At 49.6% G+C, this 26,304-nt stretch overlaps 1 protein-coding gene across 1 annotated transcript in view; it reads right to left on the reverse strand.

The window, feature by feature from the left end:
* Positions 1–8,613: 8,613 nt before the first annotated feature.
* Positions 8,614–26,304, reverse strand: part of LOC148506426 (immunoglobulin superfamily member 3-like) — a 60,333-nt gene continuing 42,642 nt past the window's right edge. Inside the window, exons 7-10 of the mRNA XM_088446790.1 lie at positions 20,803–21,207; positions 18,468–18,857; positions 17,111–17,509; positions 8,614–9,722 (exon numbers count right to left, since the gene is read on the reverse strand). Of these exons, the coding sequence (XP_088302916.1) occupies positions 9,454–9,722; positions 17,111–17,509; positions 18,468–18,857; positions 20,803–21,207 (1,463 nt within the window). The 3' untranslated portion in view covers positions 8,614–9,453. The remainder of the gene's footprint in view (positions 9,723–17,110; positions 17,510–18,467; positions 18,858–20,802; positions 21,208–26,304) is intronic.

The raw sequence follows: 26,304 nt of genomic DNA on the forward strand, positions 1-26,304 counted from the left end.
GGCGGTGTGGTGTGGTGCCGGGATAAAGTAGGCGGTGTGGTGTGGTGCCGGGATAAAGTAGGCGGTGTGGTGTGGTGCCGGGATAAAGTAGGCGGTGTGGTGTGGTGCCGGGATAAAGTAGGCGGTGTGGTGCCGGGATAAAGTAGGCGGTGTGGTGCCGGGATAAAGTAGGCGGTGTGGTGTCGGGATAAAGTAGGCGGTGTGGTGTCGGGATAAAGTAGGCGGTGTGGTGCCGAGATAAAGTAGGCGGTGTGGTGTGGTGCCGGTATAAAGAGGCGGTGTGGTGTGGTGCCGGGATAAAGTAGGCGGTGTGGTGCCGGGATAAAGTACGGGTATTGTTTTATATTTCTTTGAGCTGCCGATGGAGCAATAAAGGGCTCTGATACGTGTATGTACTTACCTGTGCCTGCTTTACTGACCTGAGTGCTGAGATATATAGATATAGGAACTCTGTAATAAACATAAGATTGATTTCATGTGTTATGAGCTTTCTGATCTGTCAGAACCCATTGGAACCATTTCCATCCTTATTATTAATAATTATTGTATTGTTACTTTCATCGTCCTTTGTGCTTATATTTTATCCATTTACATATTTAGTGCAGCCGTATTAGCCTGAACATCTGTATTCTCGCTCCGTGATTCCATCTCTCCCTCCTCACTACTTACTACTCATTGTAAATTATTTAGAAACGTCTTTCTCTCATAAATAATGAGGCGTACGAGGGCCCGGGAACACTCATGTAATTATTCCCCATTATACCAGACAGCCTATCGTAGGAGAATCACTCAGCCACTGGCCTCTCGGGATTCCGTCTACCCGGAAATAATGCTCCACACCTGAGACATCGCACCAAGCCTTAGGAGGAGATTTACCAAAGCTGGGAGAGAGAAAAAGTGGACCGAGATAAATTACCAACCAATCAGCTCCTGTCATGTTACAGGCTGTGTTGCAATATATAGGACGGACAAAACAGAACTTGAAAACACGTATATCTGAGCATCGGTGCAACATCAAGAAAGTCCTTGAATCACACACGCTCTCCTTACACTTCAGAGAGAGACATGACAAGGACCCCGAAGGGATGAGATATATAGGGATAATCAGAATTCAGAAGAACTAGAGGGGAGGGGGCTTCGACAAAACACTAAACAGGGAGGAAATGAAGCGGATATACACTTTAAAAACCTTTCAACCACAAGACCTCAATGTGGACAACGAGGTCAAATCAGTCATCACATGTCAATAAACATCCACCTACCATCCAGGTCCACCTCATCCACCCCCCTCCTCCTCCTCCCACCCACGGCATTTGTATGATACAATGCCAACACCCAATCTACACCTCTGTATTTTTATGTGTATACCAATCGTCATATGTGCAAAGAGTTTTAAAAAAAAATTAAAAAAAAAATAATATATATATATATATATATATATATATATATATATATATATATATATATATAGTCCAAATAGGTCCACACTCTCGTCTTCAATAATAAATTGCTGGGGTAACACACCCATATGGGATCACAATAATCCTCTTCATGCAAAAGTAGAAAAAAAGGGGGGGGGGGTAGCATTCACCAGTCTTCTTAAAAACATTTCTTTATTACATCTCAGTAAAAATTTTACAGCATTTCAAAATCCGACGTTTCGGTCCTGTGCATGGACCTTTGTCAACCTTGACAAAGGTCCATGCACAGGACCGAAACGTCGGATTTTGAAATGCTGTAAAATTTTTACTGAGATGTAATAAAGAAATGTTTTTAAGACGACTGGTGAGTGCTACCCCCCCCCCCTTTTTTTTCTACTTTTATATATATATATATATATATATATACTCAATGAATAGGATTGTCGGTATACCTCGACCAAATATCGACCCCTGATATTTTTATACAAGATAACATCATATCTTTTTATACACCAGCTAACTACCGATATAACACCCCGTGTTTACCATCTAATGGAGGACATAATATGACTTGCCTCACACAAGATGGCCACCGCTACACATATGTAATTGATATCAGTGCCACACACAAGATGGCCACTGGAACTATCATTGGGACCACAACCAAGATGGTGGACATCATGATTTACCTATAAATGGCCCTTCAGTATGACACGCGGTATTCCCAATCATCACACATCACTACCGGCCTCTATTCCCCCCCCCTCTCCCAGTCTCCTCGCGGCGCCGAGTCGAGCCACTGCGCACTTTTGCTGAGCCCGGTACACTGCGTGCTCTCGCAAGCGCAGTGACCCGGAAGTCTCGCAAGACGCCGGTGAAGACGCCGCTTCCCAGCCAGCACGTGGTGCTCTGCGCGCTGACATCCAGAGGGAAGCAGAAGAACCGCGACGAGGACTACAAAGAGGACATCGCTCACCTGGAGGTGAACAAGCAAAGGACGTCGAGGGTAAGTATGTGCACCTGGGGGATACGGGACGCTGCCATACCAGACACATTCTGAAGACACCCCGCGTGCCAGGACTCACACCGGCTGGACCATACCTGATCTACTAGTGGTGCCCACGTGATCTACATCTATTACCGTGTGAGAGACATGGTACTTTCCACCCCTCACACACCAGCACTTGGCCAGTCCCTATCTGACTGACCATTAGGTCCTTTCACACAAGGACCAACCTGACTTTACTACACTCCCTCTACTTATTCCCCATTATATCTGCAGATCATTTCAAGTGTGTAGCGCTCACCTCCCACTACCATATTTGTGTTTGAAAAATGGCAGTTAGGAGCTGATTGGTTGATACTTTGTCTCCCCACTTTATCTCTCTCCAAACTTTGATAAATCTCCCCCTAAATACCCATCCCAGCACCTGTCACGTACGCTAGCGTTCTGCCGACACCTTTCCTTTTATCTACATTTATGTGATGAACAAATATGTCGTCTGTTCTCTGAACGTTTGATCTAAACATACAGTATAATGATCACATAACTACATTTAAACATAATAATGAGCAGCATAGTTTATAACAGCGAGTGCCAAAAAAGTTCAAATACACAAATGAGCCATGGCGCGGTGTTAGACGCAGTCAATGTTAAAACAAAAAAAATCTATATTTTCTAAGTGCACTTTTCTTCCACAACAAGGTAACAGCCGGAAAATGCCGCCTCCTCCTCCCCTGTGCTGTTTGAATGATTGATTACTAAATATTTCATCTGGAATTATACTTTATCGTGAATCAAAAAATGACATAACCATATTGTGTAATTACTTCCACGTCCGAACAATATAATATATTACTGAGGATTAAGTCACTGGAAAATTAAAATCCGGTGTCAGAAAACTACTGTATCTATCCGTAGCGTTGGGTGTAGTATTGGTAATATGGCGATTTTAGGTTACTAGGGGTCTGGTTGTAGCCATTTCTTACTGAATGGGATTTTACACAATGACAAATCGTGTTCGCCGACATAGAGGTGCACAGGGAAACGTGCGACGCTGGCGGTACCCTGCACAATAGCACTGCTCGTACACCCATCCCTATGGCCATTAGCCGCAAAGCACCTTACAGACATAAGTTCACCTCCAAGCTTGGAGCACCCAGAACATCCATTACTAGTGCTGGCAGATTCTTGCGCGCGCGCGCGTCAGTGAGCCCTGGCTGCCTTGCGCGCGCGCGCGCGTCAGTGAGCCCTGGCTGCCTTGCGCGCGCGCGCGCGCGTCAGTGAGCCCTGGCTGCCTTGCGCGCGCGCGCGCGTCAGTGAGCCCTGGCTGCCTTGCGCGCGCGCGCGCGCGTCAGTGAGCCCTGGCTGCCTTGCGCGCGCGCGCGCGTCAGTGAGCCCTGGCTGCCTTGCGCGCGCGCGCGCGTCAGTGAGCCCTGGCTGCCTTGCGCGCGCGCGCGCGTCAGTGAGCCCTGGCTGCCTTGCGCGCGCGCGCGCGTCAGTGAGCCCTGGCTGCCTTGCGCGCGCGCGCGTCAGTGAGCCCTGGCTGCCTTGCGCGCGCGCGCGCGTCAGTGAGCCCTGGCTGCCTTGCGCGCGCGCGTGCGCGTCAGTGAGCCCTGGCTGCCTTGCGCGCGCGCGCGCGTCAGTGAGCCCTGGCTGCCTTGCGCGCGCGCGCGCGCGTCAGTGAGCCCTGGCTGCCTTGCGCGCGCGCGCGCGCGTCAGTGAGCCCTGGCTGCCTTGCGCGCGCGCGCGCGCGTCAGTGAGCCCTGGCTGCCTTGCGCGCGCGCGCGCGTCAGTGAGCCCTGGCTGCCTTGCGCGCGCGCGCGCGTCAGTGAGCCCTGGCTGCCTTGCGCGCGCGCGCGCGTCAGTGAGCCCTGGCTGCCTTGCGCGCGCGCGCGCGTCAGTGAGCCCTGGCTGCCTTGCGCGCGCGCGCGCGTCAGTGAGCCCTGGCTGCCTTGCGCGCGCGCGCGCGTCAGTGAGCCCTGGCTGCCTTGCGCGCGCGCGCGCGTCAGTGAGCCCTGGCTGCCTTGCGCGCGCGCGCGCGTCAGTGAGCCCTGGCTGCCTTGCGCGCGCGCGCGCGTCAGTGAGCCCTGGCTGCCTTGCGCGCGCGCGCGCGTCAGTGAGCCCTGGCTGCCTTGCGCGCGCGCGCGCGTCAGTGAGCCCTGGCTGCCTTGCGCGCGCGCGCGCGTCAGTGAGCCCTGGCTGCCTTGCGCGCGCGCGCGTCAGTGAGCCCTGGCTGCCTTGCGCGCGCGCGCGCGTCAGTGAGCCCTGGCTGCCTTGCGCGCGCGCGCGTCAGTGAGCCCTGGCTGCCTTGCGCGCGCGCGCGCGTCAGTGAGCCCTGGCTGCCTTGCGCGCGCGCGCGCGTCAGTGAGCCCTGGCTGCCTTGCGCGCGCGCGCGCGTCAGTGAGCCCTGGCTGCCTTGCGCGCGCGCGCGCGTCAGTGAGCCCTGGCTGCCTTGCGCGCGCGCGCGCGTCAGTGAGCCCTGGCTGCCTTGCGCGCGCGCGCGCGCGTCAGTGAGCCCTGGCTGCCTTGCGCGCGCGCGCGCGTCAGTGAGCCCTGGCTGCCTTGCGCGCGCGCGCGCGTCAGTGAGCCCTGGCTGCCTTGCGCGCGCGCGCGCGTCAGTGAGCCCTGGCTGCCTTGCGCGCGCGCGCGCGCGTCAGTGAGCCCTGGCTGCCTTGCGCGCGCGCGCGCGCGTCAGTGAGCCCTGGCTGCCTTGCGCGCGCGCGCGCGCGTCAGTGAGCCCTGGCTGCCTTGCGCGCGCGCGCGCGCGTCAGTGAGCCCTGGCTGCCTTGCGCGCGCGCGCGCGCGCGTCAGTGAGCCCTGGCTGCCTTGCGCGCGCGCGCGCATCAGTGAGCCCTGGCTGCCTTGCGCGCGCGCGTCAGTGAGCCCTGGCTGCCTTGCGCGCACGCGCGTCAGTGAGCCCTGGCTGCCTTGCGCGCACGCGCGTCAGTGAGCCCTGGCTGCCTTGCGCGCACGCGCGTCAGTGAGCCCTGGCTGCCTTGCGCGCACGCGCGTCAGTGAGCCCTGGCTGCCTTGCGCGCACGCGCGTCAGTGAGCCCTGGCTGCCTTGCGCGCACGCGCGTCAGTGAGCCCTGGCTGCCTTGCGCGCACGCGCGTCAGTGAGCCCTGGCTGCCTTGCGCGCACGCGCGTCAGTGAGCCCTGGCTGCCTTGCGCGCACGCGCGTCAGTGAGCCCTGGCTGCCTTGCGCGCACGCGCGTCAGTGAGCCCTGGCTGCCTTGCGCGCACGCGCGTCAGTGAGCCCTGGCTGCCTTGCGCGCACGCGCGTCAGTGAGCCCTGGCTGCCTTGCGCGCACGCGCGTCAGTGAGCCCTGGCTGCCTTGCGCGCACGCGCGTCAGTGAGCCCTGGCTGCCTTGCGCGCACGCGCGTCAGTGAGCCCTGGCTGCCTTGCGCGCGCGCGCGCGTCAGTGAGCCCTGGCTGCCTTGCGCGCGCGCGCGTCAGTGAGCCCTGGCTGCCTTGCGCGCTGCGCGCGTCAGTGAGCCCTGGCTGCCTTGCGCGCGCGCGCGCGTCAGTGAGCCCTGGCTGCCTTGCGCGCGCGCGCGTCAGTGAGCCCTGGCTGCCTTGCGCGCGCGCGTCAGTGAGCCCTGGCTGCCTTGCGCGCGCGCGCGCGCGTCAGTGAGCCCTGGCTGCCTTGCGCGCGCGCGTCAGTGAGCCCTGGCTGCCTTGCGTGCGCGCGCGCGCGCGTCAGTGAGCCCTGGCTGCCTTGCGCGCGCGCGCGTCAGTGAGCCCTGGCTGCCTTGCGCGCGCGCGTCAGTGAGCCCTGGCTGCCTTGTGTGTGTGCGTCAGTGAGCCCTGGCTGCCTTGTGTGTGTGCGTCAGTGAGCGCTGGCTGCCTTGTGTGTGTGCGTCAGTGAGCGCTGGCTGCCTTGTGTGTGTGCGTCAGTGAGCGCTGGCTGCCTTGTGCTCAGGGCAATGTTCTGCTGGGAAACTTTGGGTCATGTCATTCATGTGGATGTTACTATGACACGTACCACCTACCTAAACAATGTTGCAGACCAAGTTCACCCCTTCATGGCAGCAGTATTCCCTGATTGCAGTGCCCTCTCTCAGCAGGATAATGCGCCCGGCTGCCAAATATTGCTCAGGAATGGTTTGAGGAACATGACAGAGATCAAGGTGCCTTCAAATTCCCAGATCTCCGTATGATTGCGCATCTGTGGGATGTGATGGAAACACAGGTCCAAGCCATGGAGGCCCCAGCTCACACCTTACGTCTCGGTGCAAGATACCACAGGACACTTCAGAGGTCGTGTGGAGTCCATGCCTTGATGGATCAAAACTGTTTTGGCGGCACAAGGGGGACCTACACTATTATATATATATATATCTCCATCTCACCACTTCAATAACACATTACCCTCCCTCACTGCAATAGTAACACATTACCCTCCCTCACTGCAATAGTAACACATTACCCTCCCTCACTGCTATAGTAACACATTACCCTCCCTCACTGCTATAGTAAGACATTACCCTCCCTCACTGCTATAGTAAGACATTACCCTCCCTCACTGCTATAGTAAGACATTACCCTCCCTCACTGCAATAGTAAGACATTACCCTCCCTCACTGCAATAGTAAGACATTACCCTCCCTCACTGCTATAGTAAGACATTACCCTCCCTCACTGCTATAGTAAGACATTACCCTCCCTCACTGCTATAGTAAAACATTACCCTCCCTCACTGCTATAGTAAGACATTACCCTCCCTCACTGCTATAGTAACACATTCCACTCCCTCACCTCTTCTCCCGTGTTGTATATATAATGGTAAGGTCTAATGACTGAAAATCTCACCAACATGATTACACACTAGATCACAAGAACACACACCTCCCAGTGTAGCCACATGCAGGATCTACTTACTTCTGTCATCAAAACCTCATCACAAAGCCGCAGCTGCATCACTCCACAAATGTAAACAATTAAATCTTGCACACTGCTCAAAGAAAAGCAGCATATTGCCCCCTCCCTGACAGTCCTACGCGTCGCCCCCTCCCTGACAGTCCTACGCGTCGCCCCCTCCCTGACAGTCCTACGCGTCGCCCCCTCCCTGACAGTCCTACGCGTCGCCCCCTCCCTGACAGGAATACGCGTCGCCCCCTCCCTGACAGGAATACGCGTCGCCCCCTCCCTGACAGGAATACGCGTCAACCCCTCCCTGACAGGAATACGCGTCACCCCCTCACTGACAGGAATACGCGTCACCCCCTCACTGACAGGAATACGCGTCACCCCCTCACTGACAGACATACGCATCACCCCCTCACTGACAGACATACGCATCACCCCCTCACTGACAGACATACGCATCACCTCCTCACTGACAGTCATACGCATCACCCCCTCACTGACAGTCATACGCATCACCTCCTCACTGACAGTCATACGCATCACCTCCTCACTGACAGTCATACGCATCACCCCCTCACTGACAGTCATACGCATCACCCCCTCACTGACAGTCATACGCATCACCCCCTCACTGACAGTCATACGCATCACCTCCTCACTGACAGTCATACGCATCACCCCCTCACTGACAGTCATACGCATCACCCCCTCACTGACAGTCATACGCATCACCCCCTCACTGACAGTCATACGCATCACCCCCTCACTGACAGTCATACGCATCACCTCCTCACTGACAGTCATACGCATCACCCCCTCACTGACAGTCATACGCATCACCCCCTCACTGACAGTCATACGCATCACCCCCTCACTGACAGTCATACGCATCACCTCCTCACTGACAGTCATATGCATCACCTCCTCACTGACAGTCATACACATCACCTCCTCACTGACAGTCATACACATTTCTGACAGAAAAAAAAAAAAAAAAGTCAAAATGACTACATAACTCAAAGGAACCGACATCAGTCCTCACCAAAGAGAACTGGTACAACGATGATGATCTATTTACAGAACTTGAACAGGATTTACCTGAACAGTCACTTCCGAATCCAGCACAGCACACAGTGAGCAGACATGGCAGCTCTAACCATGAGGAAGTAAGAAGCACGTCCTGCCAGTACAAGTCACTGTGCAACAGATGTTTTCTTTCCAAAATGAACAACTCTTACAGGGACGGCAGTAATTAATGTTCAACTGTTTTATTCACTTACACTGTTATACAGTTACATGTTTATTCATTACATAGAATTCAAATTAAACAGCCTATTCTGAACTATTCCGATCTCCTATTCTGTGTCACTCTGCGTCATCTCCACAAAGCTATTCTGTCACCACAGGGGCCATTGTATAAGATAGATATAACGCTCTTGGGTGTGCGGTTGTGCCTTTGGTGGTTAAATGCGAAGGCGTGCGTATATCAGAGCATGACCAGACACCCAAGAGTGGTGTGCCAAGATTGGTTTGAAGAATATATTTAGTTACTTTATTAAACAAGCTTTTGTTACATTGCTGCATTGTGATCTGTCATCTTTACAAGGTTTTGTCTTCTGGATATAATTCTCATGTACATATACATTAGAGATGTGCGGTCCGGTTCCCAGAGAACCAACAACAGAATTTAGGGATTTAGAGTCAAACAGAGTAAAAATTTGGAATCACTTTGGGGTACCGAGTCGAACAGAGTCCCGGCTCAGTTTTTCAGTCAACTCGGAACTCTGTTTTAAAAACTGAACTCGGGTTTTGGATGGTATCGTCCAAATTACATTGCTGTTTATTTTATTTATTTAAAAAAAATACAGATCCAAAACATAATGATAAAACTAGATCTAAAACTCGGGGGTCCGCGCACATCTGTAATATACATGTTCATTTAGTATATTTCTACACATATTGAGACATGTATTAGAGTTTGAATAGAGATATTAGTTATATGTTATCTCAGCCTTTAGAAAGTGTTGATACTGTGGACTGGTCATATGAGAGAACCTCAGAATATGAGGCTTGGACCCCTCAGCTACTGGCTCAGGGCACAGACACATAATAAGGGCTACAATGTATCTTCAGAACGGAGCTAAGAGGAACCGGAGTTCAATCTGCCTCCTCTGTCCCACGTTCCTCCTCTGTCCCACGTTCCTCCTCTGTCCCACGTTCCTCCTCTGTCCCACCACCACCATTCATATCACACATTGTTATTGGAGATAAGAGATGCTCTTGGCTCTTAGGATTGGACTTTCCAGTCTTGTTTTTCCTTCTCAGATATCTCCATGCAAGAAGCATCACTAGTAATATGAAGAGAAATGGAAACACAGCAAGAAAGGAGAAGAGAGGCCGGGATGAACAGACCTGTGAGTGGACACCTGTGGTGGAAAAGAATGGAGATGTCATTTACTTATAACTCATATCAGGGGCTATTAACAGAGGAGAAGAAAATAGCCTGTAAGATAATAGAGAGATCTATACCTGAAGAATGAAGGCAAGAAAGCTGCAGTCTACAGAGAGGTCCTGGAGAAGTGGAGGCTGCAGTCTATAGAGAGGCCCTGGAAGAGCGAAGGCTGCAGCCCACAGAGAGGTCCTGGAGGAACGAAGGCTGCAGTCTACAGAGACCTTGGAATAGAGGAGGCTGCATTCTACAGAGAGAGAACCTGGAGGAGAGAGGACTGCAATCTACAGAGAGGTCCTGGAGAAGAGGAGGCTGCAGTCTACAGAGAGGCCCTGGAGGAGCGGAGGCTGCAGTCTACAGGGAGACTGTGGAGGAGAAAAGGCTGCAGTCTACAGAGACGTCCTGGAATAGAAGAGGCTGAAGTCTACAGAGAGACCGTAGAGGAGAGGAGGCTGCAGTCTACAGAGAGAGACACTGGAGGAGAGAGGACTGCAATCTACAGAGAGACCGTGGAGGAGAAGAGGCTGCAGTCTACAGAGAGGTCCTGAAGAAGAGGAGGCTGCAGTCTACAGAGAGACCCTGGAGGAGAAGAGGCTGTATTCTATAGAGACACTCTGGAGGAGAGGAGGCTGTATTCTATAGAGAGACTCTGGAGGAGAGGAGGCTGTATTCTATAGAGAGACCCTGGAGAGGAGGCTGCATTCTATAAAGAGACCATGGAGGAAAAGAGGCTGTATTCTATAGAGAGAACCTGGAGGAAAGGAGGCTGTATTCTATAGAGAGACCCTGGAGGAGAGGAGGCTGTATTCTATAGAGAGACCCTGGAGGAAAGGAGAGCTGTATTCTATAGAGAGACCCTGGAGGAGAGGAGATTGTATTCTATAGAGCAGAGGTTCCCAACCACAGTCCTCAAGGCACACTAACAGTCCAGGTTTTAAGGATAGCCGTACTTGAGCACAAGCGTGTTAATTAGTTCTGCTGTTTTGTGATTTAACCACCTGTGCTCAAGCATGGATATAACTAAAACCTGGACTGTTAGTGAGCCTTGAGGACCGAGGTTGGGAAACACTGCTATAGGGAGACCCTGGAGGAAAGGAGGCTGTATTCTATAGAGAGACCCTGGAGGAGAGGAGGCTGTATTCTATAGAGAGACCCTGGAGGAGAGGAGGCTGTATTCTATAGAGAGACCCTGGAGGAGAGGAAGCTGTATTCTATAGAGAGACCCTGGAGGAGAGGAGGCTGTATTCTATAGAGAGACCCTGGAGGAGAGGAGGCTGTATTCTATAGAGAGACCCTGGAGGAGAGGAGGCTGCATTCTACAGGGAGGCCCATGAAAACATGATGTGCAGCAAGAGGAAATGTAAAACATTTCCACCAAAAGTTTATAAGACTAAAAAGTGGTCCGACTGCCGGCTCCTCATGGGCCTGTTTCTGAGTTGGGCTCATCCGTGGCCGCTTCCCTGTTTGGCCATAGCAGGCTACTTAGGGGGGGATGTACTAAGCATCGCATCCGTGATGCTGTACATACAGCCCATTATTGGGTACATACCGGCGATTATATAACCGGTACGTACCTAGAAAAAGGAGAGTTATGGTAAAACTTACCTTTGTTAATTCTCTTTCTTCGAAGTCTATAGGGTCCACAGGGAGACAATGGGGTATAGGAAGGACCTTGGAGAACTGGACACCAACAGCAAAGCTTTTCAATTCCAGGATGCTCTGGTCCTTCCCCCTATACCTCGCCCACAGCTTGAGGGCAACTCAGTTTTAATAAGCCCCAAGGCAGGAGCAGGAGAGGAGGAAAACTGGGACTGAAGAATCACACAGAGAAGGAACCAAGTGACCAAGAGAAGAAACCCATAGAAGCAAGGTGAGTCAGGGCGGGTGCCCTGTGGACCCTATGGACTTCGAAGAAAGAGTTAACAAGGGTAAGTTTTACCATAACTCTCCTTTTCTTCTTCAGAGCCCATAGGGCTCCACAGGGAGACAATGGGGATGTCCCAAAGCAGTTGTTCAAGGGCGGGGACGCTCCTTAGCTAACAATAGGAGAACCCTACACCTGAAGGAAGCATCCTGAGAGGCAAATGTATCAAAGGCATAAAACCTAAGAAAGGTGTGGACAGACGACCAGGTTGCCAACTTGCATAGCTGTTCAGCAGAGGCGCCACGCCAGGGTGCCCACGAGGGACCCACAGAGCGAGTAGAATAAGCAGATACTGAAGTCGGCACAGGAAGGCCAGACTGTAAGCATGTGAGATAGGAATGCGAATCCATCTGGCCAGAGTCTGTTTGTTAGCTGGCCATCCCCTCTTGTGGAATCCATATAGGACAAAGAGGGAGTCAAATTTCCTGATGGTACTAGTACGGTCCACGTAGATCTTTAGAGCACGGACCACATCCAAAGAGGCCTCACCTGCTGAGAGGTCTGGTGATTGAAAGGCCGGAACCACAATTTCCTCATTTAGGTGGAAGAGATCACCTTGGGAAGGAAGCCCGGGCGTGTTTAAAGAACTGCCCTGTCCCTATGAAAGATTAAAAAGGGTGAGCGACATGGAAGCGCCGCTAATTCCGATACCCTACAGGCAGATGCAATAGCCAGAAGAAACGGAGCCTTCGCAGTGAGCCACTTGACATCCACCTATTCCAGGGGTTTCAATGGAGGTTCTTGAAGTGCTAGGAGCACCACTGCCAAATCCCATGGAGTCACAGGAAGGACATAGGGAGGCTGTATCCGAGAACACCTTGCAGGAAGGTGTGAACATCTGGTAGAGGAGCCAGTCTGCACTGGAAACAGATGGATAAAGCAGAGATCTGCACTTTCAGAGATGCTAGGCGGAGGCCTAGATACAATCCAGCCTGAAGAAAGGTAAGAATTCTAGACAACGTAAAAACTTTGGGGTCATAGTTTCTTGGAGCACACCATTGGAAATATGTATTCCATATTCTGTGATAAATCCTGGCTGAGGCCGGTTTACGGGCTCTGAGCATGGTCTGGACCATGCTCAGGGCCCGTAAACTGGCCTCAGCCACAATTTATCAAGAGCCAGCGGGCACCCGGCTCCATCCCTGCAGTGGCAGCCGAAAGCCAGAGCTCACTCCTGAGCTCTGGCAGAGAGCACTATGGTAGGAACGTCATGACGTCTCTCCCATAGATCCGTAGAGCCGCGGTGGGACCGGACGGCAGCGGAAGCAGGACCGGGGCAGTATTGTGTTTTTTTTTTTTTTTTCAGAAGCACCAGCACTGGGGGCACGACTATAGGGGCATTACTACTGGGGAGACGCATATATGGGTGACATTACTACCGGGGGGTACTACTACTGGGGGCATTGCTATTGGGGGCACTACTACAGTAGGCACTACTATAGTGGGCATTACTTATGAGGGAATTACTACTGGGGAGCATTACTAATGGGGGCATTACTACTGTGGGCACTACTATAGGGGGCATTACTACTTTGGGCACTACTATAGGGGGCATTACTAATGGGGGCACTACTATAGGGGGTATTATTAATGGGGGGTTTACTACTGTGGGCATTACTAATGGGGTAACTACTATAAGGGGCACTACTATAGGGGGCACTACTATAGGGGGCATTACCACTGAGGGCATTGCATGGGGGGCACCACTACTAGGGCCATTGTGTAAGGGGCACCACTGCTGTGGGCATTGTATAAGGGGCACTACTACTGTGGGCCTTGTGTATAAGGGACACTAATTTGGGCATTATGTAAAAGGGGCACCACTTTGTGTCATAACATGAATAAGGGACTAATGTGTGGTGTAATTTGAATTGGGGATAATGTATTATAAAGGTAATTACTGTGTGTGGTATAATGTGTTATACAGGTAATTACTGTGTGTGGCATAATGTGTTATACAGGGCATTACTGCGTGTGGCATAATGTGTCATACAGGGCATTACTGCGTGTGGCATGATGTGTTATACAGGGCATTACTGCGTGTGGCGTAATGTGTTATACAGGGCATTACTGCGTGTGGCGTAATGTGTTATACAGGGCATTACTGCGTGTGGCGTAATGTGTTATACAGGGCATTACTGCATGTGACAATGTGTTATACAGGGCATTACTGCGTGTGGCATAATGTGTTATACGGGGCATTACTGTGTGTGGTATAATGTGTTATACAGGGCATTACTGCGTGTGACATAATGTGTTATACAGGGCATTACTGCGTGTGGTATAATGTGTTATACAGGGCATTACTGCGTGTGACATAATGTGTTATACAGGACATTACTGTGTGTGGTATAATGTGTTATACAGGGCATTACTGCGTGTGGTATAATGTGTTATACAGGTTCTTACTACGTGTGGCATAATGTGTTATCAGGGCATTACTGCGTGTGGCATAATGTGTTATACAGGGCATTACTGCGTGTGGTATAATGTGTTATACAGGGCATTACTGCGTATGGCATAATGTGTTATACAGGGCATTACTGTGTGTGGCATAATGTGTTATACAGGGCATTACTGTGTGTGGCATAATGTGTTATACAGGGAATTACTGTGTGTGGCATAATGTGTTATACAGGGCATTACTGTGTGTGGTATAATGTGTTATACGGGGCATTACTGTGTGTGGTATAATGTGTTATACGGGGCATTACTGTGTGTGGTATAATGTGTTATACGGGGCATTACTGTGTGTGGTATAATGTGTTATACGGGGCATTACTGTGTGTGGCATAATGTGTTATACAGGGCATTACTGTGTGTGGCATAATGTGTTATACAGGGCATTACTGTGTGTGGCATAATGTGTTATACAGGGCATTACTGTGTGTGGCATAATGTGTTATACAGGGCAATACTGTGTGTCACATAATGTGTTATAAAGGGCATTACTGTTCAAGGCGCTTTACTATGCATGGCAATTATTCGCCATGAGGGGAGAGCTTGGGGGAAGGCCAGAACCTCCGTAAGTGCTGGGCACGCCCCACAGTGTGATGAACTGGGGGTGTTCCCCAAGGAAACGCCCCCTTTCTAGAAGGGCACGCAGAGGAACGGCATCTAAAAAAAGTAATTTCTTTATTTTTAGTTTTTTTTTTTTGGGGGGGGGGGGAGGAGCTGCGCAACTGGGAACTTTCGCCCTGAGCTCCACGATGTCTAGAACCGGCCCTGATGAGAATCCACTGTTGGGGGAACTTCCCATTTAGTGCAATCAGTAGCTGGAAGAGGGTGGAGAGAGCTTAAACATTTTGGAATTTGAAACCTTTTACCGGGCATATTCCATGCTTCGCTCAGACAGCTGGTCAGAGTGAGGGGACTCAGGTAACACTATCTTCTGTCATTTATATAGTGGCTGGTTTTTTTTTTTTTTTTTTTTTAGGGGCAAGTTCTGTGTCTGCTATTTGTAAAATAGATTTTACAGCTCTCACAAGTGCAGGTATATTTAGTTTAGAGGGGGGTCTCCTCGTCTCCAGAGGGGGAGTCAGAGTGAGAGAGAGGTCTGCGTCTTCTGCCTCCCCAGATGATAAATCAGACTCTGATAACTGCTCTGGGAAGATAACACATTACGCTTAGTAGGTAAAGGTTTTTCCTTTTGCAGCATTTGTTGAAAAACCGTAGAGGAATCCGCCAAACTCTGTACTGAGGTAGATAGTACGTCTACCCATGGGGGAGGCACAGGATGTGCAGGGAGTACCTGCTGTGGCCATCCCATAGGGGGGGCTACCACGGGGACTGTTAAGTGGTCCGCAAGCTTTGTCAGTACCTGAGAAAAGCCCGCCCAGGGTGGGTCCTGAGGAGAAGACCCCGGGGGCTGAGGGGCCTGGGGCTGTGTAACAATTAGTACAGAGACCATCCTGAGTGAGGACCTCTGGGACTAAGCCCGCTGAGCAGGACTTACAGGACACCAGAGTGGGAGCCTCAGGCTGCTCATTATTCTCTCCTCTGCCAGACATAGTCACAGGGATAATAACACACACAGGGGCCTATTCATCATCGGGGGCTGTATGTCCTCCAATGATTACGTATTGAACTCGCTGCGAGGGATGGATTACATTGGAGCAACTCATCATTGCTCCGGTGAGGGGACAGCAGCTCAGAAAGTCAGTTGTCTCCTCGGTTAGCGATACAGATCTAGCTGCGTTACTCACCTCCTCCGCATTGGCCCGGCTACGTACCCGAGGTCACACATGCGCACAGCCGCTGGGGAGTCCGTGAGAAGGCGGCAGAGGGCTCTGCTCGGATCTCGCACCAAAAGTGGGGCCCGAAATGTGGTTACTGCCAACTCCAATGAGGTGTCAATGTCTGGCCGCAAGGGGCGGAGTTACCACTATGTACAGTCACGTGTATTAATTATGGCAGAAAAATATTGTGCGCAACTGGCCAGTATCTATTGGGGTAATCTCATTCCCTGTACGCACTGTATGTCAGAGCCATGGCGGGAGTCGTGGACGGGACGCGGCGTTTGGTGACATAACGCCTGATGCGCTAACCAACATTGGAGGAGATGTATTAAAAACCGAAGCGGTATCAGATCACGTTATGTGCGCTGATACCGCTTCTCCCCCATGTATTATTGGGGGTTTGGGCAGTAATCGACTATGCGCCCCTGTCATTATCAGCGCTGTTATTTACAAGATAGCAGCGCCGATGGGCGGGGCAATGTATGAACGGTCCATTTGCCTGACCGTTCCGCCCGCTGCAGTTACCGATAGACAGCTGCAGCAGGTGATGCCCTATCCCCAGTGTTGTCCCTGCTGCGGCGGCTGGCGGCTCCAGGGCTGCACGCGGGATCTCGTGGTGCTTGCGAGATCCCGCGCATGCTCAGTGGAGCGAGTGAGACACAGCACATTGAGAGCGCTAGGCCGATGCGCTGTGAGCTCTAGCGGGGATCGCCGGAGGAGGGAGTTATCACTGCACGCTCCGGCCGATGAGATGTTCATACATCGGTAAAGAGGCGAAGCAGGAAGCGTTATAGCGGCGCGATAATACATCTGCCCCTCTGTTTCCTATAGACACCTCCCGCTGCATTTGTTTAGATGGACGGAATTGCGCAGCTGCTTGTGTACGGCTCTGCTATTCCGTCCACCCCTGACCCAGGCCCATAGGTTGTATGGTCTCAAGGTTCCTGGTTCAGCAAAATATAACCTTGCTGTGTGAGTTAATACGTTACCTGTAAGAACAGGCGCAAGTATAGAAAAATAGGGACAAGTGGTTCTTGCAATGTGAAGCTCCAGTTGGGAAGTGACCGTAGCCGTCCGTAGTAAATTCCATCTAAACTCAGTAATTAGAGCCGGGGCGGGTGAATATTTACTCCAGAACATTAGAACGAGGACATTTCCATATTTCCATCTGGTTTCAGGAAGACGATTAGGACACTACTGTACCTTCTGGCTGGACAGTAACGGAGACGTTCCCAGATCTGCGCTCTGCTATCAGGTTCCAGGCTCCTCGGGGGCTCAGCACCCACTCCTGGACGCTGCAGTAATAGACTCCGGAGTCTTCCTCCTGGGTGCGGAGGATCCTCAGGGTCACGGCGAGCTCTGATGACCTCTCATACTGGAGGCGGCTGCCCCTGGAATCCTCGCTGGGATAGTGAAACAGACCTGTGTGACTGGCATTAAACACCAGCTGCTCCGTATGCCCGGGTTCCAGAATCCTCCACCAGGTGGTGGAGAGGGCAGAGCTGGGCTGGGACACGGACAGTACCTGGCAGGGCAAGGTGAGGCTGGATTCTTCTGGCACTAGAAGGGTTAATTTAGTGCGGTTCACGCTCAGATGGCCTCCTGGAAGGAAAGAGAGACAGTCAGAACTAAGTACAATAAATAACCCACATCAGCGCCAACAGGTGGAGCAGGGTGCAGTACAGACATTCAGCAGAACTGTCCATGGATGGGTAACCAGTAACTAAGCACAATATATAACCCACATCAGCACCAACAGGTGGAGCAGGATGCAGTACAGACATTCAGCAGAACTGTCCATGGATGGGTAACCTGTAACTAAGCAAGGACCCATCTTGTGCAGACATTGCCCTGATCCAGGATATAAAGACCTGAGACCTGGATGCAAAGGAAAAATATTCAGAGGCAGAATCACTGATCATCTCCGGAAAAAGTCCAGAAGCCCTGAACTATATTATATAACCAGATCCAGAACAACCTGTACTATATTATATAACCAGATCACCATGAATATTATATAAACGGATCCAGAACTATATTATATAACCAGATCCAGACCACCATGAATTATATTATATAAACGGATCCAGAACTATATTATATAACCAGATCCAGAACACCATGAATTAAATTAGATAAACGGATCCAGAACCCCTGAACTATATTATATAACCAGATCACCATGAAATATATTACAGAAATAGATTCAGAACTATAATATATAACCAGATCTAGAAAACCATGAATTACATTATAGAAACAGATCCAGAATTCCTGAACTATATTATATAACTAGATCCAGAACCTCATTAAATATATTATAGAAACAGATCAAGAACCCTTGAACTATATTATATCACCAGAACCCTGGACCCTGAACTATATTATCTATGAACTATATCAAATAACTGGATCCAGAACCCCTGAACTATATTATATAACCAGATCCAGAATCACTCAACTACAGTATATTATATAATCCGATCCAGAGCTTGATACTTCATGCTCCAGAACCCCACACCCTCTGTGCAGGATTGCTGGCCAGGTGAGTGTTACCTACCTGGCCTGGTGACTCTGAGCCGCAGGTAACCTGATGCATCTGTGGCCTCCAACTTCCAACTCTCTCCCTGCAGCCTCCACTCTTCTGCCTGGCAGTGGTATGTTCCTGCCTCCTCCTGCCCCACGCTCTGCAGGATCAGGCTGTAATTCCCCCGGCTCTTGGCCACCAAATGCAAGCGATTGGCTAGTGACTCCTCGTACTCAGGAACCCCTTCCCAGCCTGCCCGGTATAGGAGTGTGGGGGAGTAGACGCCAGGCCTTTGGTAATACCAGGACACGGCGTAGAGGGATGCAGAACTGAGAGCCACCCCCAAGGGGCAAGGCAGCAGAGCGTCGCCCCCTTCCTGGACCGCAGAGCTCACATTCTCTTTAGGAACGTTCAGGGTTTTGTCTGTGGGTGAGAGGAGGAGAATGAGAGGACGTTACAGGCATGTCCCGCGTATATAGGGGGGATGTTCTAGGACAGAGGAGGAACCGAAGATCTGCCCCCCATATTCTGTGTTATATCAGCTCTGCTCTTATTGGACAGAAGTTATGTCGCCGTCTTTATGTATCGCTCCTACGGATGAGCCAGGGACACAGCAAAGGAAGTTACAGGTGACCTGTTCTGATGGGAATGACGGGAAAGTCTATCTTACACTATGACGCTATACATAGAATAATATACTGTATATACCGTTATGTTGCTGTCTTTATGTATCGCTCCTACGGATGAGCCAGGGACACAGCAAAGGAAGTTACAGGTCACCTGTTCTGACGGGAAAGTCTATCTTACAGTATGACGCTATACATAGAATAATATATATACCGTTATGTCGCCCCTTTTATGTATTCTTGTTTCTGGCTATTAAATCAATTCCACATGGGAGTAAGTTGCAGAATAGTCTTTCCAAAGAGAACAGTTGTTAAATTGTCTGTAAAAATCTTGGAAAAATTAGTTTTTAAATAGTAAAAAAAAACCCAACAAAATTAAAAAACCATTTACAAATTATAGACGATGGCGTCTGTACATCGCAGCCATTTATAAAGAACATTTCCAGGTCCCTCTGCTGTAGCATAACATAGGGCGCGGCAACGCAACATAGGGCGCGGCAACGCAACATAGGGCGCGGCAACGCAACATAGGGCGCGGCAACGCAACATAGGGCGCGGCAACGCAACATAGGGCGCGGCAACGCAACATAGGGCGCGGCAACGCAACATAGGGCGCGGCAACGCAACATAGGGCGCGGCAACGCAACATAGGGCGCGGCGCACGTAACTGACAGAGAGCAGGGGGCCCAAACGGAGGCTGCACACGGGCCGCCTCCTCTCTTAAAACGCCCCTGGGACACACGGTATCAGAAACGTTGCAGAAAAGTGATGGGCGTACCTGGACAGTGGCTACTAGTGTACGCACCATGCCGTGTGCATGGTATGGGAGTGCCGTGGGCGTGGTATGGAAGCGCCATGGGCGGGGTATGGGAGCATCGTGGGTGGGGTATGGGAGCATCGTGGGCGTGTCAGTGCAAGCAGCTGCGTTTCCAGATGGTCAGTGCGGTGAATTCAGACTACTGTGTGGCATTTGGGGTGGTGCTGAGAGCCTGATTCCGGTTGGTTCACACGCAGCCGGCCGATGTTTGCATTCTGCGCATGCACCGCGAACCGACCGCTGCGATCGGGAATCTTTTGCAGTAAGCACGCAGTGATTGGCAGGAAGTGACCGTTGGGGGTGGTCAGCGGAACGCAGGCGTGCCTGTGCATTTGAATGCAGTTACAGGAGCATGCATAATTAAGCCCCTGCGATTGTATATGTACCCAGAGATCTAGTTGGCGATAGGAAGTTGAGCAGTTTATGCGGTAGGGTCAGGTCACCCACAACTGTGCGAATGGTTCCGATGTTACCGATGTTTACGCTGACTTGCGGATGTCATAGGAAGTGGGCGGCTTTATACAGTGGTGGGTGGCTTGGTGTAGAGCTGCGGTTGCCGTACGATTGCACTCATTAGCATATTTTCGCAGCGAGCGGGTGCATGCGAACGCAGCTTTGCGAACCATCCTGAACCAGCCCTGAGAACGGTAGGGGCCAAGCTGTGATCGTCTCTGGCCAAATGCAGAATGAAGCAAATGATCTGTGGCTCAGTTTGCGCATTTTCTCTCATCCCGACTTTAACTACAAATGTCGCATTGTGCGTTTATCATTTATATCAATATTCAATGGACCTAACGGTCGCCGCTCGCAGCAGTTACTGTACACGTAGCTACACTTGGGTTATTGTCACACGGAGCCCATCGGATAATCCTGGGAACATCACCGGGGGTAACTGCAAGGCTGATATTTGGACATTTGTTAGTACCTGAAGCACTGAAGGTTATTTGTGTGGCCCCAGAAGACTTCTCTTCCCCCAGCCTGATCCAGGCCCCACTCTCCCTCTGCAGCCACTCCTGCACCGCACAGTAGTATGACCCCATCTGTCCGGGGCCCGGTCTCAGGATGCGCAGGACGACGGCGCCCACAGCGACTCGCTCACTCAGGAACCTGGAACTTGGTCTGGAAAACGATGGGTTGGGAGAGATCACTCCCTCGTGGCTGACCTTCAGGATTTCCACTGGAGAGGTGGCCGTGGGTGGGAGAAAGAACCACGCCACGCTCAGGACAGCACCAGGGGTCCACGCCATGATGTCACAGCTCACAGCAGCCTCATCCTGCACGCTGGTCACTGATAACAGCCGGGAGGTGGCGTCCATCGTCAGGCGACTGGCTGGGGGCAGAGCGACAGGAAGTGCAGTCATTAGAGAGGAAGGGTCACATCTGAGACAACTATTTCATAAGTTCAGTTTGCTCTAATATGGTTCCTGCATCTCACAGCCCTGGATAATGGGGGTAAACGGCTCTACAAAATATAAAACTATAATCCTGGCGCTAGGTGGTGATATTACACACATATAATAATATCAGCTGCCTTCCCGAAGAGAGGAGCGCCAATCACAACAAGTACAAAACCACACAGGTGGTGCTGCTATATAAAAATAACACACACAGGTGGCACTGCTATATATGTAATAACACACAGGTGGCGCTGCTATATATGTAATAACACACAGGTGGCGCTGCTAAATATGTAATAAAAACCACACAGGTGGCACTGCTATATGTGTAATAACACACAGGTGGAGTTGCTATATGTGTAATAACACACAGGTGGAGTTGCTATATGTGTAATAACACACAGGTGGCGCTGCTAAATATGTAATAAAAACCACACAGGTGGCGCTGCTATATGTGTAATAACACACAGGTGGCGCTGCTATATGTGTAATAACACACAGGTGGCGCTGCTATATGTGTAACAACACACAGGTGGCGCTGCTATATATGTAATAACACACAGGTGGCGCTGCTATATGTGTAATAAAAACCACACAGGTGGCGCTGCTATATGTGTAATAAAAACCACACAGGTGGCACTGCTATATGTGTAATAAAAACCACACAGGTGGCGCTGCTATATGTGTAATAAAAACCACACAGGTGGCGCTGCTATATGTGTAATAAAAACCACACAGGTGGCGCTGCTATATGTGTAATAACACACAGGTGGCACTGCTATGTGTGTAATAACACACAGGTGGCACTGCTATGTGTGTAATAACACACAGGTGGCGCTGCTATGTGTGTAATAAAAACCACACAGGTGGCGCTGCTATATGTGTACTAAAAACCACACAGGTGGCGCTGTTATATATGTAATAAAAACCACACAGGTGGCGCTGTTATATATGTAATAAAAACCACACAGGTGGCGCTGCTATATGTGTAATAAAAACCACACAGGTGGAGCTGCTATATATGTAATAAAAACCACACAGGTGGCGCTGCTATATGTGTAATAACACACAGGTGGCGCTGCTATATGTGTAATAACACACAGGTGGCGCTGCTATATGTGTAATAACACACAGGTGGCGCTGCTATATGTGTAATAACACACAGGTGGCGCTGCTATATGTGTAATAACACACAGGTGGCGCTGCTGTGTGTGTAATAACACACAGGTGGCACTGCTATATTTGTTATAAAAACCACACAGGTGGCGCTGCTATGTGTGTAATAACACACATGTGGCGCTGCTAAATATGTAATAACACACAGGTGGCGCTGCTATATGTGTAATAAAAAACACACAGGTGGCGCTGCTATGTGTGTAATAAAAACCACACAGGTGGCGCTGCTATATGTGTAATAAAAACCACACAGGTGGCGCTGCTATATGTGTAATAAAAACCACACAGGTGGTGCTGCTATATGTGTAATAACACACAGATGGCACTGCTATGTGTGTAATAACACACAGGTGGCGCTGCTATGTGTGTAATAAAAACCACACAGGTGGCGCTGTTATATATGTAATAAAAACCACACAGGTGGAGCTGCTATATATGTAATAAAAACCACACAGGTGGCGCTGCTATATGTGTAATAATACACAGGTGGCGCTGCTATATGTGTAATAACACACAGGTGGCGCTGCTATATGTGTAATAACACACAGGTGGCGCTGCTATATGTGTAATAACACACAGGTGGCGCTGCTATATTTGTTATAAAAACCACACAGGTGGCGCTGCTATGTGTGTAATAACACACAGGTGGCGCTGCTGTGTGTGTAATAACACACAGGTGGCACTGCTATATTTGTTATAAAAACCACACAGGTGGCGCTGCTATGTGTGTAATAACACGCAGGTGGCGCTGCTATATGTGTAATAACACACAGGTGGCGCTGCTAAATATGTAATAACACACAGGTGGCGCTGCTATGTGTGTAATAAAAAACACACAGGTGGCGCTGCTATGTGTGTAATAAAAACCACACAGGTGGCGCTGCTATGTGTGTAATAAAAACCACACAGGTGGCGCTGTTATATATGTAATAAAAAACACACAGGTGGCACTGCTATGTGTGTAATAACACACAGGTGGCACTGCTATATTTGTTATAAAAACCACACAGGTGGCGCTGCTATGTGTGTAATAACACACAGGTGGCGCTGCTAAATATGTAATAACACACAGGTGGCGCTGCTATGTGTGTAATAACACACAGGTGGCGCTGCTATGTGTGTAATAACACACAGGTGGCGCTGCTATGTGTGTAATAACACACAGGTGGCGCTGCTATGTGTGTAATAAAAACCACACAGGTGTCGCTGCTATGTGTGTAATAAAAACCACACAGGTGGCGCTGCTATATGTGTAATAAAAACCACACAGGTGGCGCTGCTATATGTGTAATAAAAACCACACAGGTGGCGCTGCTATATGTGTAATAAAAACCACACAGGTGGCGCTGCTATATATGTAATAAAAACCACACAGGTGGAGCTGCTATATATGTAATAAAAACCACACAGGTGGCGCTGCTATATGTGTAATAACACACAGGTGGCGCTGCTATATGTGTAATAACACACAGGTGGCGCTGCTATATGTGTAATAACACACAGGTGGCACTGCTGTGTGTGTAATAACACACAGGTGGCACTGCTATATTTGTTATAAAAACCACACAGGTGGCGCTGCTATGTGTGTAATAACACACAGGTGGCGCTGCTAAATATGTAATAACACACAGGTGGCGCTGCTATGTGTGTAATAACACAGGTGGCGCTGCTATGTGTGTAATAACACACAGGTGGCGCTGCTATATATGTAATAAAAACCACACAGGTGGCGCTGCTGTATGTGTAATAACACACAGGTGGCGTTGCTATATATGTAATAAAAACCACAGGTAGCGCTGCTATATGTGTAATAACACAGGTGGCGCTGCTAAATGTGTAGTAACACACAGGTGGCGCTGCTAAATGTGTAATAACACACAGGTGGCGCTGCTAAATGTGTAATAAAAACCACACAGGTGGCGCTGCTGTGTGTGTAATAAAAACCACACAGGTGGCGCTGCTGTGTGTGTAATAAAAACCACACAGGTGGCGCTGCTATATGTGTAATAAAAACCGCACAGGTGGCGCTGCTATATGTGTAATAAAAACCGCACAGGTGGCGCTGCTATATGTGTAATAAAAACCACACATGTGGTGCTGCTATATGTGTAATAAAAACCGCACAGGTGGCGCTGCTACATATGTAATAAAAACCACACAGGTGGCGCTGCTATATGTGTAATAACACACAGGTGGCGCTGCTATATATGTAATAACACACAGGTGGTGCTGCTATGTGTGTAATAACACACAGGTGGCGCTGCTATATGTGTAATAACACAGGTGGCGCTGCTATATGTGTAAAAACACACAGGTGGCGCTGCTATATGTGTAATAACACACAGGTGGCGCTGCTATATGTGTAATAACACACATGTGGCGCTGCTATATGTGTAATAACACACAGGTGGCGCTGCTATATGTGTAATAACACACAGGTGGCGCTGCTATATGTGTAATAACACACAGGTGGCGCTGCTATATGTGTAATAACACACAGGTGGCGCTGCTATATGTGCTATATGTGTAATAACACACAGGTGACGCTGCTATATGTGTAATAACACACAGGTGGCGCTGCTATATGTGTAATAACACACAGGTGGCGCTGCTATATGTGTAATAACACACAGGTGGCGCTGCTATATGTGTAATAACACACAGGTGGCGCTGCTATATGTGTAATAACACACAGGTGGCGCTGCTATATGTGTAATAACACACAGGTGGCGCTGCTATATGTGTAATAACACACAGGTGGCGCTGCTATATGTGTAATAACACACAGGTGGCGCTGCTATATGTGTAATAACACACAGGTGGCGCTGCTATATGTGTAATAACACACAGGTGGCGCTGCTATATGTGTAATAACACACAGGTGGCGCTGCTATATGTGTAATAACACACAGGTGGCGCTGCTATATGTGTAATAACACACAGGTGGCGCTGCTATATGTGTAATAACACACAGGTGGCGCTGCTATATGTGTAATAAAAAACATAAAATATGCAATTGGTAAATTTCATTATAATAAAATATACAAGATAAATACTCCCGGGAGTGTAAAAGACAACATATATTAAATGAAAATATTCACACCAGATATATGAATACATTTAAATATAGGTAATACACCTAACTGATTAGTGATAGATAATGACGTTTGGATTACCTATATCCAAACGTCATTATCTATCACTAATCAGTTAGGTGTATTACCTATAACCAAACGTCATTATCTATCACTAATCAGTTAGGTGTATTACCTACATCCAAACGTCATTATCTATCACTAATCAATTAGGTGTATTACCTATATCCAAACTTCATTATCTATCACTAATCAGTTAGGTGTATTACCTATATCCAAACATCATTATATAGGTAATACACCTAACTGATTAGTGATAGATAATGACTTTTGGATATAGGTAATACACCTAACTGATTAGTGATAGATAATGACGTTTTAATATAGGTAATACACCTAACTGATTAGTGATAGATAATGACGTTTGGATGTAGGTAATACACCTATCTGATTAGTGATAGGTGTATTACTTGTATCCAAACGTCATTATCTAACTGATTAGTGATAGATAATGACGTTTGGATATAGGTAATACACCTAACTGATTAGTGATAGATAATGACGTTTGGATGTAGGTAATACACCTAACTGATTAGTGATAGATAATGACGTTTGGATGTAGGTAATACACCTAACTGATTAGTGATAGATAATGACGTTTGGATATAGGTAATACACCTAACTGATTAGTGATAGATAATGACGTTTGGATGTAGGTAATACACCTAACTGATTAGTGATAGATAATGACGTTTGGAT

Source organism: Taudactylus pleione, unplaced genomic scaffold (assembly GCF_031769625.1).
Source record: "Taudactylus pleione unplaced genomic scaffold, aTauple2 ptg000405l, whole genome shotgun sequence".
Classification (NCBI taxonomy): domain Eukaryota; kingdom Metazoa; phylum Chordata; class Amphibia; order Anura; family Myobatrachidae; genus Taudactylus; species Taudactylus pleione.